General features: G+C 29.7%; 2 protein-coding genes, 1 long non-coding RNA gene and 1 other non-coding gene across 13 annotated transcripts in view; 2 read left to right on the forward strand and 2 right to left on the reverse strand.

Moving 5' to 3' along the window:
* The first annotated feature begins 621 nt into the window (after window positions 1-621).
* Window positions 622-6782, forward strand: LOC130669574 (G patch domain-containing protein 2-like). Of its 9 annotated transcripts, none has more exons than XM_057472554.1 (3): window positions 622-644; window positions 2674-2855; window positions 3209-6782. In XM_057472554.1, exons 2-3 carry the CDS (start codon window positions 2693-2695, stop codon window positions 4354-4356), a joined length of 1311 nt encoding a protein of 436 aa, XP_057328537.1. In that variant the 5' UTR covers window positions 622-644; window positions 2674-2692; the 3' UTR covers window positions 4357-6782. The 9 variants fall into 9 exon arrangements, with proteins under 9 accessions (XP_057328537.1, XP_057328533.1, XP_057328541.1 ...); XM_057472550.1 differs by lacking the exon at window positions 622-644 and adding an exon at window positions 669-835 and having other exon boundaries at window positions 3209-6780; XM_057472558.1 differs by lacking the exon at window positions 622-644 and adding an exon at window positions 670-835 and having other exon boundaries at window positions 2674-2849; window positions 3209-6778.
* On the reverse strand, window positions 6265-7671 carry LOC130669576 (mitochondrial import inner membrane translocase subunit Tim9-like). Of its 2 annotated transcripts, none has more exons than XM_057472559.1 (3): window positions 7317-7671; window positions 7025-7242; window positions 6265-6424 (listed from the first exon to the last, which is right to left on the reverse strand). In XM_057472559.1, the coding sequence occupies exons 1-3, from the start codon at window positions 7365-7367 to the stop codon at window positions 6280-6282; spliced, it is 414 nt and encodes a 137-aa protein (XP_057328542.1). In that variant the 5' UTR covers window positions 7368-7671; the 3' UTR covers window positions 6265-6279. The 2 variants fall into 2 exon arrangements, with proteins under 2 accessions (XP_057328542.1, XP_057328543.1); XM_057472560.1 differs by lacking the exon at window positions 6265-6424 and adding an exon at window positions 6707-6841 and having other exon boundaries at window positions 7317-7647.
* A 354-nt stretch (window positions 7672-8025) lies between these two features.
* LOC130669577 (uncharacterized) overlaps window positions 8026-12393 on the reverse strand; it is a 76171-nt gene continuing 71803 nt past the window's right edge. The window contains exons 2-3 of the long non-coding RNA XR_008990219.1: window positions 10886-11034; window positions 8026-9386 (exon numbers count right to left, since the gene is read on the reverse strand). This is a non-coding gene — a long non-coding RNA (uncharacterized LOC130669577). The remainder of the gene's footprint in view (window positions 9387-10885; window positions 11035-12393) is intronic.
* Window positions 11642-11714, forward strand: Trnaf-gaa (transfer RNA phenylalanine (anticodon GAA)). Its single transcript has one exon. It is a non-coding gene; the product is annotated as a tRNA-Phe (tRNA).

A 12393-nucleotide genomic window follows, 5' to 3' on the forward strand; every position in this document is an offset into this window, starting at 1 on the left:
GAAACTAAAATTTTTGAAGTATATGAGTTTAGAAAATTCTTTTACAGCGTTAATGAATAATTGTATTTTTGTATATTTATATTACTCTTGAAGCCATAGTTTTACATATATTTGTCCTACATACAAATGTCCTGCATAGAGATGTCTTGCATGGAGATCTCCTGCACACAGATATCTTACATAGAGATATCTTGCACAGAAATGTCCTGCATAGAAATATTCAGCATCGAATAATTTTGACATCGAAATATCTTGTAATATAATTGTTCTTAATTATAATTATGCCGACTCAGAAATTTACTACAGAGAGATATCTGAGCATAGAAATTTCTTGCATAGAGTTTTCTGTTGGTACGCTTGTAACCATGGACGGTATGAATCACTTGTTCTGACTGTAACTATACCGGGAATAATATTCAATCGAAATACTTTTCAACTCGAAAGAACTTGCTGTTAGGACAAAAAGATGGCACCCGAGATGTACATCTCTAACCGTAACATATTGTAGTCAGCTTGCCCTAAACTTTCTAGTGATTTTGACGTCCAAATACAGCTGTAGACTTATGGCAAGTTGAAACTTCCGTTTGACGTCAACTTGCAGTCATAGTGGCTATCAGGGCGCAAGTTTACTAGTCTTGACAGAGGTAATCCCCTCTCCATTATTAAAAAAAAAAAAAAAACAAATGAAATGAACAAGATTATTTTTTCTGTTATCAACTATAAAAATGTTAACAACACTTGTTTTAATCATATAATATTTTAAATTTAGCTCAAAAGTGTAACTTTAGACCGACTATATTTTAAGCCAGAGTGACTAGAGAAATAAGTGCTCTTTGTACGTGTAACATACATAAAAATTTACATTATATGTATATATATATATATATATATATATATATATATATATATATATATATATATAGATCGCAAACGATGGATAAAATGATTGCAGTTCACTTAACCCATCTGGCAGTTGATCCAGTTGATTCATTAAAATTGTGATTTATTTATATTTTTAAAGTCACGTAATTATTATTACTATTACCACAATATAGAATTTTAAATGAAGAACTTTAAAAATTTAAATGCCACTGAAAAGTTATTGTCAATTAAACTACGATAATGCACAGTTTTATTATTTTTATATATTATATGTATCCAAGTGTTTGTGTAATTTATGTGTCCAATGAATCAATTTTATTTCCCCTAAATCAATAGTATAATTATGTAATTTATAAATTTATTGAAAGTTTGTTCGCTAGATATGCAATTATATATATCTGTCATGACAAAAGAATAAATCGTGTTTTATTGTGAATATATATATAGGCATTACATATATATATATATATATATATATATATATATATATATATATATATATATATATTAGGGTGATCCAAAAAATAACAAATTTTTTTTTTTCTCAGAAACAGGTTCAAAAGTTTGATTTAGATAAAAAAAGACGCCTGTGAAAATAAGAGCTCTTAATATTAACATCAAGAGGTTCCTAATCGCACTTTTCTATTTTCCATAAGAATAACATGGAAAAAATTTTTTTTGCGTCTTCTGATTATTATAAGTAGCTAACGATGCGTCATAGGAATAATTGGCAGGCATGTTTTTGTAGGTAATTGAATGCTCTGCAAAAAAAGTTTCTTATCATTTTTTGATAAATAAAAAAAAATAGTCTTGTGATCGATTTTAAGAGCTTGATATTAAAATGAAAATAACTAGAAAACAATGCGGGATTCGAAAAAACTTTATTGGAAATAACTTCTAGGGAATGAAATTGTCTACAAAAAAGGTTTCATGATATTTTGTAATAGGTCTGATGGTTTCGCCGGAAAAGTAAAAAGATCTCAAAATTTAATATGAATTTGACTTCAACCTTAAATAACTTTTGAACAAATAGATTTATCAAAAAATGATAAGAAACTTTTTTTGCAGAACACTCAATTAGTAGCTAACGATGCGTCATAGGAATAATTGGCAGGCATATTTTTGTAGGTAATTGAGTGTTCTGCAAAAAAAGTTTCTTATCATTTTTTGATAAATCTATTTGTTCAAAAGTTATTTAAGGTTGAAGTCAAATTCATATTAAATTTTGAGATCTTTTTACTTTTCCGGCGAAACCATCAGACCTATTACAAAATATCATGAAACCTTTTTTGTAGACAATTTCATTCCCTAGAAGTTATTTCCAATAAAGTTTTTTCGAATCCCGCATTGTTTTCTAGTTATTTTCATTTTAATATCAAGCTCTTAAAATCGATCACAAGACTATTTTTTTTTATTTATCAAAAAATGATAAGAAACTTTTTTTGCAGAGCATTCAATTACCTACAAAAACATGCCTGCCAATTATTCCTATGACGCATCGTTAGCTACTTATAATAATCAGAAGACGTAAAAAAAATTTGTTTCATGTTATTCTTATGGAAAATAGAAAAGTGCGATGAGGAACCTCTTAATGTTAATATTAAGAGCTCTCATTTTCACAGGTGTCTTCTTCTATCTAAATGAAACTTTTGAACCTGTTTCCGAGAAAACAAAAATTTGTTATTTTTTGGATCACCCTAATATATATATATGTATATATATATTTAATAATTTATACGTCGTTAATGATATATTTTAATTGTTATTGATGAATTAAATTTAAAATTTTAGATAAGATAGTAAACTTCCGATGGAGCGTGTTTTGAAAGCTGTTCCAGTGGATTTGAGAGTTAAAATGGAGGCATTGGTGCATGATTTGACATTAGCACTAGAAGAAAGCAGTAACACATCAAACATTAGACGACGTTGGGGTTTGAGAAGGCGAGCACGATCTACGGGAAATATCCGTAAGTGTAAGGACTCATATTTTATTTAATTAAACTAAAATGTAAAAATTTCTCAAGAATACTTTCAGTATGTTATATATGGGTCTCGTCGAGATTTCAACTTTTAATTAGGTATTTTAATAATTTATTCTGCAGACAGTCTGAATAATAATGCCTAATCATTTTCTTATTAAAATGTTCGTGTTATTGATAGATTACATAACAAATTGAATTTAAAAGGACATTAATTTGCACTTATTTAATTGAAGTTTTATTTTTCTCGATATTCTTATTATTAATAAGCCGTACAGTAATATTTGTAAAAAATTGTTTACATGTAAAAATTGATAGCAGTATTAAGAAGAAAAATTTTTTTTTAGCATCTCTGAATACGAACAAACACTCAGATGATAGCTCATCTTCTGCCTACGGTGCTCGTATTCCAAAAGCTTCATCAGTATCAAAATACCAATCTGATAGCGATGATACTAACAAAACTAAAAGATTCGCACGATTTTCAAATCTTAACAATATAAGTAACATTGAAAGTGATTCAGTAAATGAGAATTTTGTACCGAGAACTAATACAAAAAGAAAAAGGAAATTCAAACGAATGGCTATTGATTCTGATTCAAATCCATCAACATCACAAACAGCTATTACATTTATAGCACATTCTGTTGGCAAAAAAAAACGTGTTTTTCGTAATAGCTGTGAAAATAAATATGGTACTATTTGGTGTGGTAAACGTAAAAGATCATGCCGTGAAAGATCAATTGATTGTGAGATGCTTTCACCAAAACAATCACGTAATTCAAAATCTAAAAATCGTGCTAAAAGTCAAAGTGAAGATGCAATGGATTGTTCAAGAATTTCAAGCTCAAGTATTTCATCGAGTGATTCAGAAGCCGGAATAATTACAAATGATGAAGATAGAGAAGGTGATGATGAGCAATCAGATTGGTTTGGTGATTCAAATTTATGGGATGAAGATTGTACTGATGATAAGGCACCATCTAATCCAGCTTTCCAATCTATGCTTCAAAGAAATTTTGAACATTTAACAGATGAAGCTAAGAGGAATTACCGTCAAAGAATTCAATGGATTCGAGATGGTTTGAGTGGGCGTGAAATTCGTGCTGGACGACGTCATGTTGATAATAAGCCTGGTTATTCTATCATAACTTCAGCTAATGAAAAAGTATCAAGGTTTCTTCAAGATCCTTCTCAAAGTGAACTTAAATTACATCCAATGCATCAACCAGAGCGAGAAAAATTACGAAGGCTGGCAAATCTTTATAGTCTTAATTTGAAAGGTGATTTAAATTGTCCTATTTTGTATAAAACTCGACATACAACTCAAGCAATTTGTGTTGATCAAGTTTCTTTCAAAAGATTTTCTGATTATAAAAGACTGAGAAGAACTCCACCACATTCACCAAATTTTGAATTAAGAAAATCAAATCATGAAATTCAAGCATCATGTACAAATGATCCTAATCCAACAATTTTGCCATCACCAAATTGAATCAATTCAGATTCTCACAGAATCAACAACTTATTGGGGTCCTAAGAGAATAAAATATGATTTATAGTTGAAAAATTTTCATTTTTATTCGTAAAAAATCGATTGAATAATAATTTTTTTACATTAAAATAACTAATTGTAAATGATTTCGAATTAATCAATAGAATCAATTTTTATTTATATATTTATTTGAAAGAAAATTTTATTTGTATATTGCTAAATAATAACAGCCAATATTCATTAAAATAACTCATAAAAAAATTTTGTCAACCTAAGTTACTCAGTGAAAATGAGTAAATACTTTTAATTACTTTTAATTAAACTTGTTTGATAATTTTTCACATATATCAATTATTCGTTGACTGAAAGTTACTTGCTGTCTATCTTAATTTAATTATTACGTCAAGATATTTACAAATTATTTCTAATTACGGCAGATGATCTATGCCCTGTATTTTAGTGCTCACGATCGGTTTCCACCTATGGCTCGTACTATGATTTCTAGTCATTGGCCATCGTTAGATCCCACACATTTCCTTGAGTAACATAGATACTATATGGGTCATTCCATGCCAAATCGACCACTTTTGAATCCAACCCTTTGCAATTTGACTGAAAATAGTCAAAATTGATGATTAACATGAAATTTTTGGCTCAAATTTTTTTTTTCTTTTATAATACCTTGTACTGATTTTCAGAAATTCCGAAGCTTTCAAAACTATATATTTTTATTGCTTTTTTTTTTTTAAATATGAATTTCTGAATTTTGGTGCAAAAAAATTTGTAATAGTTATACAAATTATTTTACAAAAAAAAAGAGAAATCTCATCTAAAACAGATTCTTTGTAAAAAATTGCGCTATGTGCATGTTCAAAATTTGTCACATATTAAATGGAACATGATTTAAAAAAAAAAAAAACGACAATCACATCAAGTAACTGGGTTATTGTAGAGTTAAAGAAAAAAATTTTTTTTTAATTATACCTTGTGGAGCTCGAAAACATTATTGTCAATACGTTTTTGAGCTCTTCAAGCTCAAAAATAGAAATGCTGCACATTCCATTGCGAAAATTCAAGTAATAAACTATAACAAAAACAAATATTGGAGTAAATTGTTTTTTGTTTTTATTTATATCAACAATATTTTCAGAAATAATGATCCGATTTTGACGTTCAAAAAGCATTTGACGCAGTTTTTTGACTTCTAACATTAATTTTAAAACATTTGATAACTAATATTATGAGTTATTCAGAATAAATGATGTAAATTGTTATTTTTCTTATTGTTAATCACCAATATCTTTTAAAATAATGAATTGATTTTGACGTTCAAGGTGACATTCGACGCAGCTTTTCAATCATTAACGTTCAAAAAAACACCGTCGTCAATTAGTTCATCTATTTAGATTTTATTAGAAAAAAAAAAACACTTTTTCGCAATTCTTTTGACAGCTGTTTCTCTTGAACGTATTTACCGATTTTGATAGTTGAGGCAGCATTCGAAGCGGCTTATAAAGTTTTAGAGCTGATTAGATTTGGGAATTGATCCATCAAGTACATTACAAGTTATAAAAAAAAAAAAACAATTTTGAAAAAATTTTATTTTTGAAATATCTCTGAACGTACCTTACCGATTATACTCAATTTCTCAAAAAGTGTTGGAATTAATGAGCCGCTTCGAACGCGACATCAAAAAGCCAAATCGGTTCATCCGTTCAAAAGTTACAGAATATTTACATACATGCATACGTACGTGCATACACACATACATCATCTCGAAATTAGGCAGAATAGCTTCTTAGAATCTCAAAACGTCAAGATTTGGTAGAAAATCGATTTTCGAAAATCGGACCGAAACCAATAACTTACCTTTTTTTTTTAATATTTTCAATTTTTTTATTCATTCAAAAATCAAATTATTAATTAATTAATATCATGGATCTTTGATGTCATTTTTATTGACCAGTTGTCTAATTGCATTCCAATCGATAAATTCTTCATGTTTGTCATATAATTTAGGCTGCTTAGGGATTGATCGTGAAAGTTTTTAGAATTGGAATTACAAATGCTAGAAATAAATTCACTTCTAAAATACAAGTGATAAATATTAACTGTTGACATAATTAAAGTCCCAGTATCATACATTCAAAAAATTATGTCTCATTTAGTTTCTTTTTTAAATATTTTGATTCATACTAAATCCAGCGATTTTTTTTATTATTAAAATTTTATTTTTTTTTTTTATATGAAGTGTTGACTTAATTCAAATAAGCACCTTAATTAAACGTTTCAGTTTAAGTGTCTCGGTTGTTGCAATTTCAAAATTATTCAAGTCATTGAAGTATTGTAAAATTATATTTTTACATTCTTTCATTAACTTAAAAAAAAAATATTATCAATACTTAAAATAATGAATAGGTCTCTTAATAAACTAGTTACATATCACGAGTTGAGGTAATTATTGATTTTTAGAATCTTCTTTTACCTGTAAATTAACATAATTTTTTAAAAATGATATTAGTCTTATGATATAAATTAAACTTTTTAACAATGATGTACAGTTTCTAAACTGAATAAATGAAATAAATATAACAAATTAAAGTGTTATTAATATTTATTCAATAAAATCTAATTATACATGAACATACTTATAATGAACAACATTTACCCAAGTTTTTTAACATTAGCCATTGCATTTTCATTCATAATCATTTGGTACTCTTGAAATCTCTGAGATACTCGTTGATTCATTTTTAAATATTTCTCCATACAATTTAAAGCACATTTTTCTTCTTTTTCTTTAATATCTCGTGAAGTAAAATCAGATATACAATCAATGAAACAAACTTCTGATAATTTATTGTACGATGTAAGGAAATCTTTAAACTTATTGGAAAAAAAAAAAATTATTTATAAAACAGAAAGTAAGTAAATGATATTTGTTTTTAAAATATACTTACAGATTTAATTTGTTCAGCTTCAACTTCAGCAGGTACACCAGCCATTGCCATTCTTATTTATTAATTTTTAAAGATAGTATTTAAATACTTTTACATTGGTTCTTATTAACTTACGATTTATAGTAGGTTATGTTTGAGTTTTGAATGTTTTTGAATAAGAACCATAAGAACTAAGAACGTTAAAAACCGAATGAATGTGATAAATGTAAATATGGCTTTGTGTCGCGATTTCGCAACTTAGAAATTACCATTTTTCGAATGACAAATTTTGAATAGAAAAAAAGTCAAATCGTAAAATTTTTCAAACATCCTAAATCAACGATCATTCAACAGGTTGATTAATTAATTAATTATTTTTTCCTTAATAATTGAAATTTTTTGTGATTTTAGGAATGTATTTTTTTTCATAAAATATTTATAAATAAAGTTTTATTAAAAACTTTTTATTTCATTTTTAGAACAAATAGAAAGTTAGAATTTTGATTTCTACATGAAATAGTTAAAAATTACCAAATTGTGTCATTTGAGTTGTTCATTTTATTTAAAAATTAGAATAATATTGTGTGAGCTTCAAAAATGGAGATGAAATTTTTTTCTTCGGTTTATTTAATTAATTAAAACTAAATTTAAAAATATTTATATTTCAAATAGCAATCAGTTTTATAAAATAATTTACAAAATTAAAACTTTAATGAACAGAACACTCGTAATTACATGAATTTAAAAACAATTCAATAGTGATGATTAATAGTATATTTTAATTGTGAAGAAATTTCAAATTTATTTATAATAAATTCAATACTCATAAAAAAAATTCAAACATGAAATTGTGACAAATATCTATATCGTATATATATATTGGCTCCGTGCACGAAAATACTAATACTATTAAATCATCAGTGTAGACGTATAGATGCATAATGACAGCGCCACCAACCAGGAGGATCGGAACTTCTGGAGGATAATACGTATACACAAACACATTGACTTCTATAGTAGTATACGTAAGCGCACGGAGCCAATATTCCGATGGTTTAAACACACTACACCATTAATTTTTAATGACGTCCGTACATGTAAATTCCCAGGTAATTCTAGTAATAACCCTAATCCACTTTAGCTTGAAATTGACAGTAATTTGACATTGAAATTGCCTGAAATTTGCTGCCTGAATTTGCAGACAATTTGACGGCTAAAGTTGGAAACAAAGATTTACGGTTAATATTTGCTCAATTTCCCTGATAGTCACACTCTGAACATAATTGCTTAGCAAGTTCTGCAGTGAAACATTTACGGCTAACTTAACGACAAGTTTCTGGCAAGCCTCGGCTAGATATGTTATGTCCTCCACCTATTGGGAGGTTGATTAATTAATTTACTATAATGTGAATTATCTGTATGGGGTTATTTCGCCCGGGAGTATTTAAATACTCAGCTTTGGTATACCGATTGTAAATTGGGAAAAGATTTTTCAATGAAAAATAAAGTTTACTTTTTTATCTGAACAATTAAAGTGGAAAATATATTTTAGCTTAGTACAAGATGCGACATTCGCACTCGAGCTTCTGGCTTATTTTGCCTTACAAAATTCATCTTAAGATTATTCCAACTCTAAGTTTTGAAGAGGCGTTGCCCTTGGGGACCATGGCAGGGTAAGTTTCCCTTATTGGCTGGCTGTGGGGACGTAGTCGGGGCCTCATGACGTCACAGTCACTACTTCTGCCCCTCGAGGTTGAATCTTCTGCTCGCCGCTTGGTCGACTTTCTCAACAGCTGCTGCGTTACCCGATGCTTGGACCGCTCGAGTTTTATTGCGGTCTCTAACCGGCTTATCTTCCATTCTTCAAGTTTTTAACTTCCCGCTAAGAAAATTGTAAATTTTCAAAAATTCGGGAAGTTATTGTTTTCACCCCGATTTTCGAAAATCGAGTTTTCATCAGATGTCGACGTTTTGAGGTCCTAGGAAGCTGTTCTGACTATTTTCAGAATGATGTCCGAGTGTATGTATACTAATGAATCGATTTGGATGTTTAAGGTGGCAATCGAAAGAGCTTGTTGGCCATTAACTTTCCTAAAAATTTCAGATCATTTGGTCATGTAGACTCGAAAATATTGGCGAATTACGAAACTAAAAAAAAATTTTTTTTTTTAGTTTTTTAGTGATTTCTCAGAAACGACTTGAATAATTGACTTCAAAATCGAATCAGCTCTAGAATTTGATAAAACGCGTCAATTGCCGCTTTAGCCATCACAATCGGTTAATTCGTTCGTGAGATATCGTGGGAGAAATAAATGCTAAAAAACGGTTTTTTTCGAAAACAATGGCATACGCGGGAAGTTTCGGGGCTGGCCCGCAGGGTCAACCGATAGACCGATTTTTTATTTAAAGGTTTCAAGGAATTTCCTACTTAAGATTTATGATAGGGTACTTAAATCTCTATAAAAACTACTTGAATTCGAAATACACAAAATGTTTATAAATAACTAACTCAAACGTCTACACAACTTTCTCTTAATTCTAGCGAACAACATGCTTAGAAAGTTTCAGACATAATTTCCTTACTTTAACAATATTACAAGCATTTATAATTTTATTCTAGGCGAGCCTCGAGTGACCAGATGGACCAGAAGTTTTGTTCTTTCAAGTCCCGAAAAACCCTAAATTTTCCCACGATTTATTTCAAATATCTATATATATAATTATATTTTAATAGCCCGCGTAGGGTTTATTTCTTAATTCCGCGAGAGGTCATTTCGATCAGGCAGGTGAATCGCGATGGGACATCACGTATAATACTTGCGTGCAAGTTGATGCAAATCAACTGCCGTCATCTGAATGTAATTTGACAGAAAAACATGCCATCAATTTGAAGTAAAACTTTCAACCAACTTAACGTCATCGATTGACAGTAACACTTGGAGTCAAATTGAATTCAAGTTACAGATAATTTACTGTCAACTTAAGGGTAACTGCTTGTCTCCAACACTTTTCTTTAAGGCTCCGACGTACCTATATAACGAAATTTCGAATTTAAGAATTCTAATTACTTTTTGAATATTTATGGGACTCAAATGATGAAAATCTTCCGAAGAAGTTCGTCTTCATTAGAATTCTTAAATTCGAAATTTCGTTAGGTGCGGCCCATTCTTAAGTTGGCTTTAAAATACGGCAGTAGCTTGAAGTTAACTTGTGGATAAGGTGGCTATCAGGGTAATAGCACAGTTTGCTTTAGCAAAAGTTTATTTTTCAAAAGCTTCCTTGAATTTTTCGGCAAATTTCCGTCAACTTCGGACTTTTCCGTTTTTTACTACAATTTGTATGCAACTCGCTATTCAATTTGACGTAAATTTACTACCAGAATTAGAATGCAAATTCACTTCAAAGTTGACTAGAAAAAAGTTTTTAATTTTCAGGCAAGTTTTATGTCAATTTATTGTTAATTTGACTTGAAAAATTGTAAAGTATTTTTTTACTGTCAAATTGTAGACATTTTTATCTATAAATTTGCTTACTTTCTAAAAAGGTAAGAAAGAACATTACCGATTTTTTTTTATCTAGTAAAAAGTTACCTCTATCAGGGAGCAATCTTTATTTTTTACGTTCGAAACTGTGATTTTCTAAGGTTGGTATACTTCTGAAATTTATACTTTTGACGGTTTGCCTGCAAGCCCATTGAGCATGATAAAGTGCAGTCGTCAGATGTCGTTTCCATCGTTCACTGGAAATAGAAAATTAAAAATGTAACAATATCGCTAGATGACAGCACGTAGATCATTTAGAATTGTCTATTTAAAAAATTGAAAAGTAAACACGCAAGCTTTAAACAAAGGTTTTTTATTTCATTTATTTTTTTTTGTTTGGTACAACATTAGAATAGTTATCTAGGCTATGATAGAAAAAAAAAATTAACAGACATTACGAAATAAATGAAACAATGTATTCCAATTTAAGGTATGCAATTGATTGAATAAATTTTATTTAAGATGTTAGCTCTGTAATAAAACAACAAAAGTCAATCATCAGAATTTTGATACATATTGAAGATGTTTTAAAATCTTGTATTTATAAAGGACCCACAACGAAGTTAAAAAAATATATAATCTGTATATACTGCGGACGTCGAATACACGCTGGTTCAGCTAAGGCCATAGTGTATGAAAAAAAAATAAAATTTTATGCCAGCTTAGAACAGAAAATGCATTGTTACCAGCTAAATATTAATTAATAAGAAGTATTGGTCTATCGAAATTTACAGTTTTTAAGATTATTCATCTCGTCAAAAAAAAAAGTTTATTACAGTAAATAAATTTCATAACCGTATTGGCGCCGAAATAGCTCAGTTGGGAGAGCGTTAGACTGAAGATCTAAATGTCCCCGGTTCAATCCCGGGTTTCGGCAGGTCATTTTTTTTTTTTTTTTTTACTATAATTTAATATAACAGGAGTTATCAGATATTTTCGAAAACAAAATCTCTAAATACAAAATACAGACCGAACATTCCCTGGCGGTCCTGATTCACCGTGATATAGGGTGAATTACGGTGAATCACGCTACTAGGGTGAAATTACGGTGATTCACGGTAATTTACGGTAATTCAACGCGATTCACGGAGATTCACCGTGAATCACCGTGAATTACCGTGAAATTACGGTGAATCACCGTAAAATACCGTGAATGTGTGCGTGATATCACGGTGAACTTTCACGGTGATTCGGAGTAAAATCACGGTGATTCACGTCTATCCACGGTGATGTTCTATAATCGAACTATGGAGATTTACCGTGATTCACGGTGAACTTTTGTAAAATTCTGCTGCCCCATCGAGGTTTCATAATGTATTGCCTTTTTTTTTATACAATAACAGTGATTCACCGCAACATCACGGTGAACTCTCACGGTAAATCACGGTGAGCGTTCACGGTGATTCCCGGTGATTCACCGTAATACACCGTGATTCAGGACCGCCAGGGTTGATGCACTACTGTCTAATTTAGCGAAGTGCGCTTAAATTGTTTGACAATATTCGTTTGTTTAAGAGAGAAACTCGGCCAAAGTTTCCATTTACTGCACAAGTGCA

This window comes from Microplitis mediator, chromosome 6 (assembly GCF_029852145.1).
Source record: "Microplitis mediator isolate UGA2020A chromosome 6, iyMicMedi2.1, whole genome shotgun sequence".
Lineage (NCBI taxonomy): Eukaryota > Metazoa > Arthropoda > Insecta > Hymenoptera > Braconidae > Microplitis > Microplitis mediator.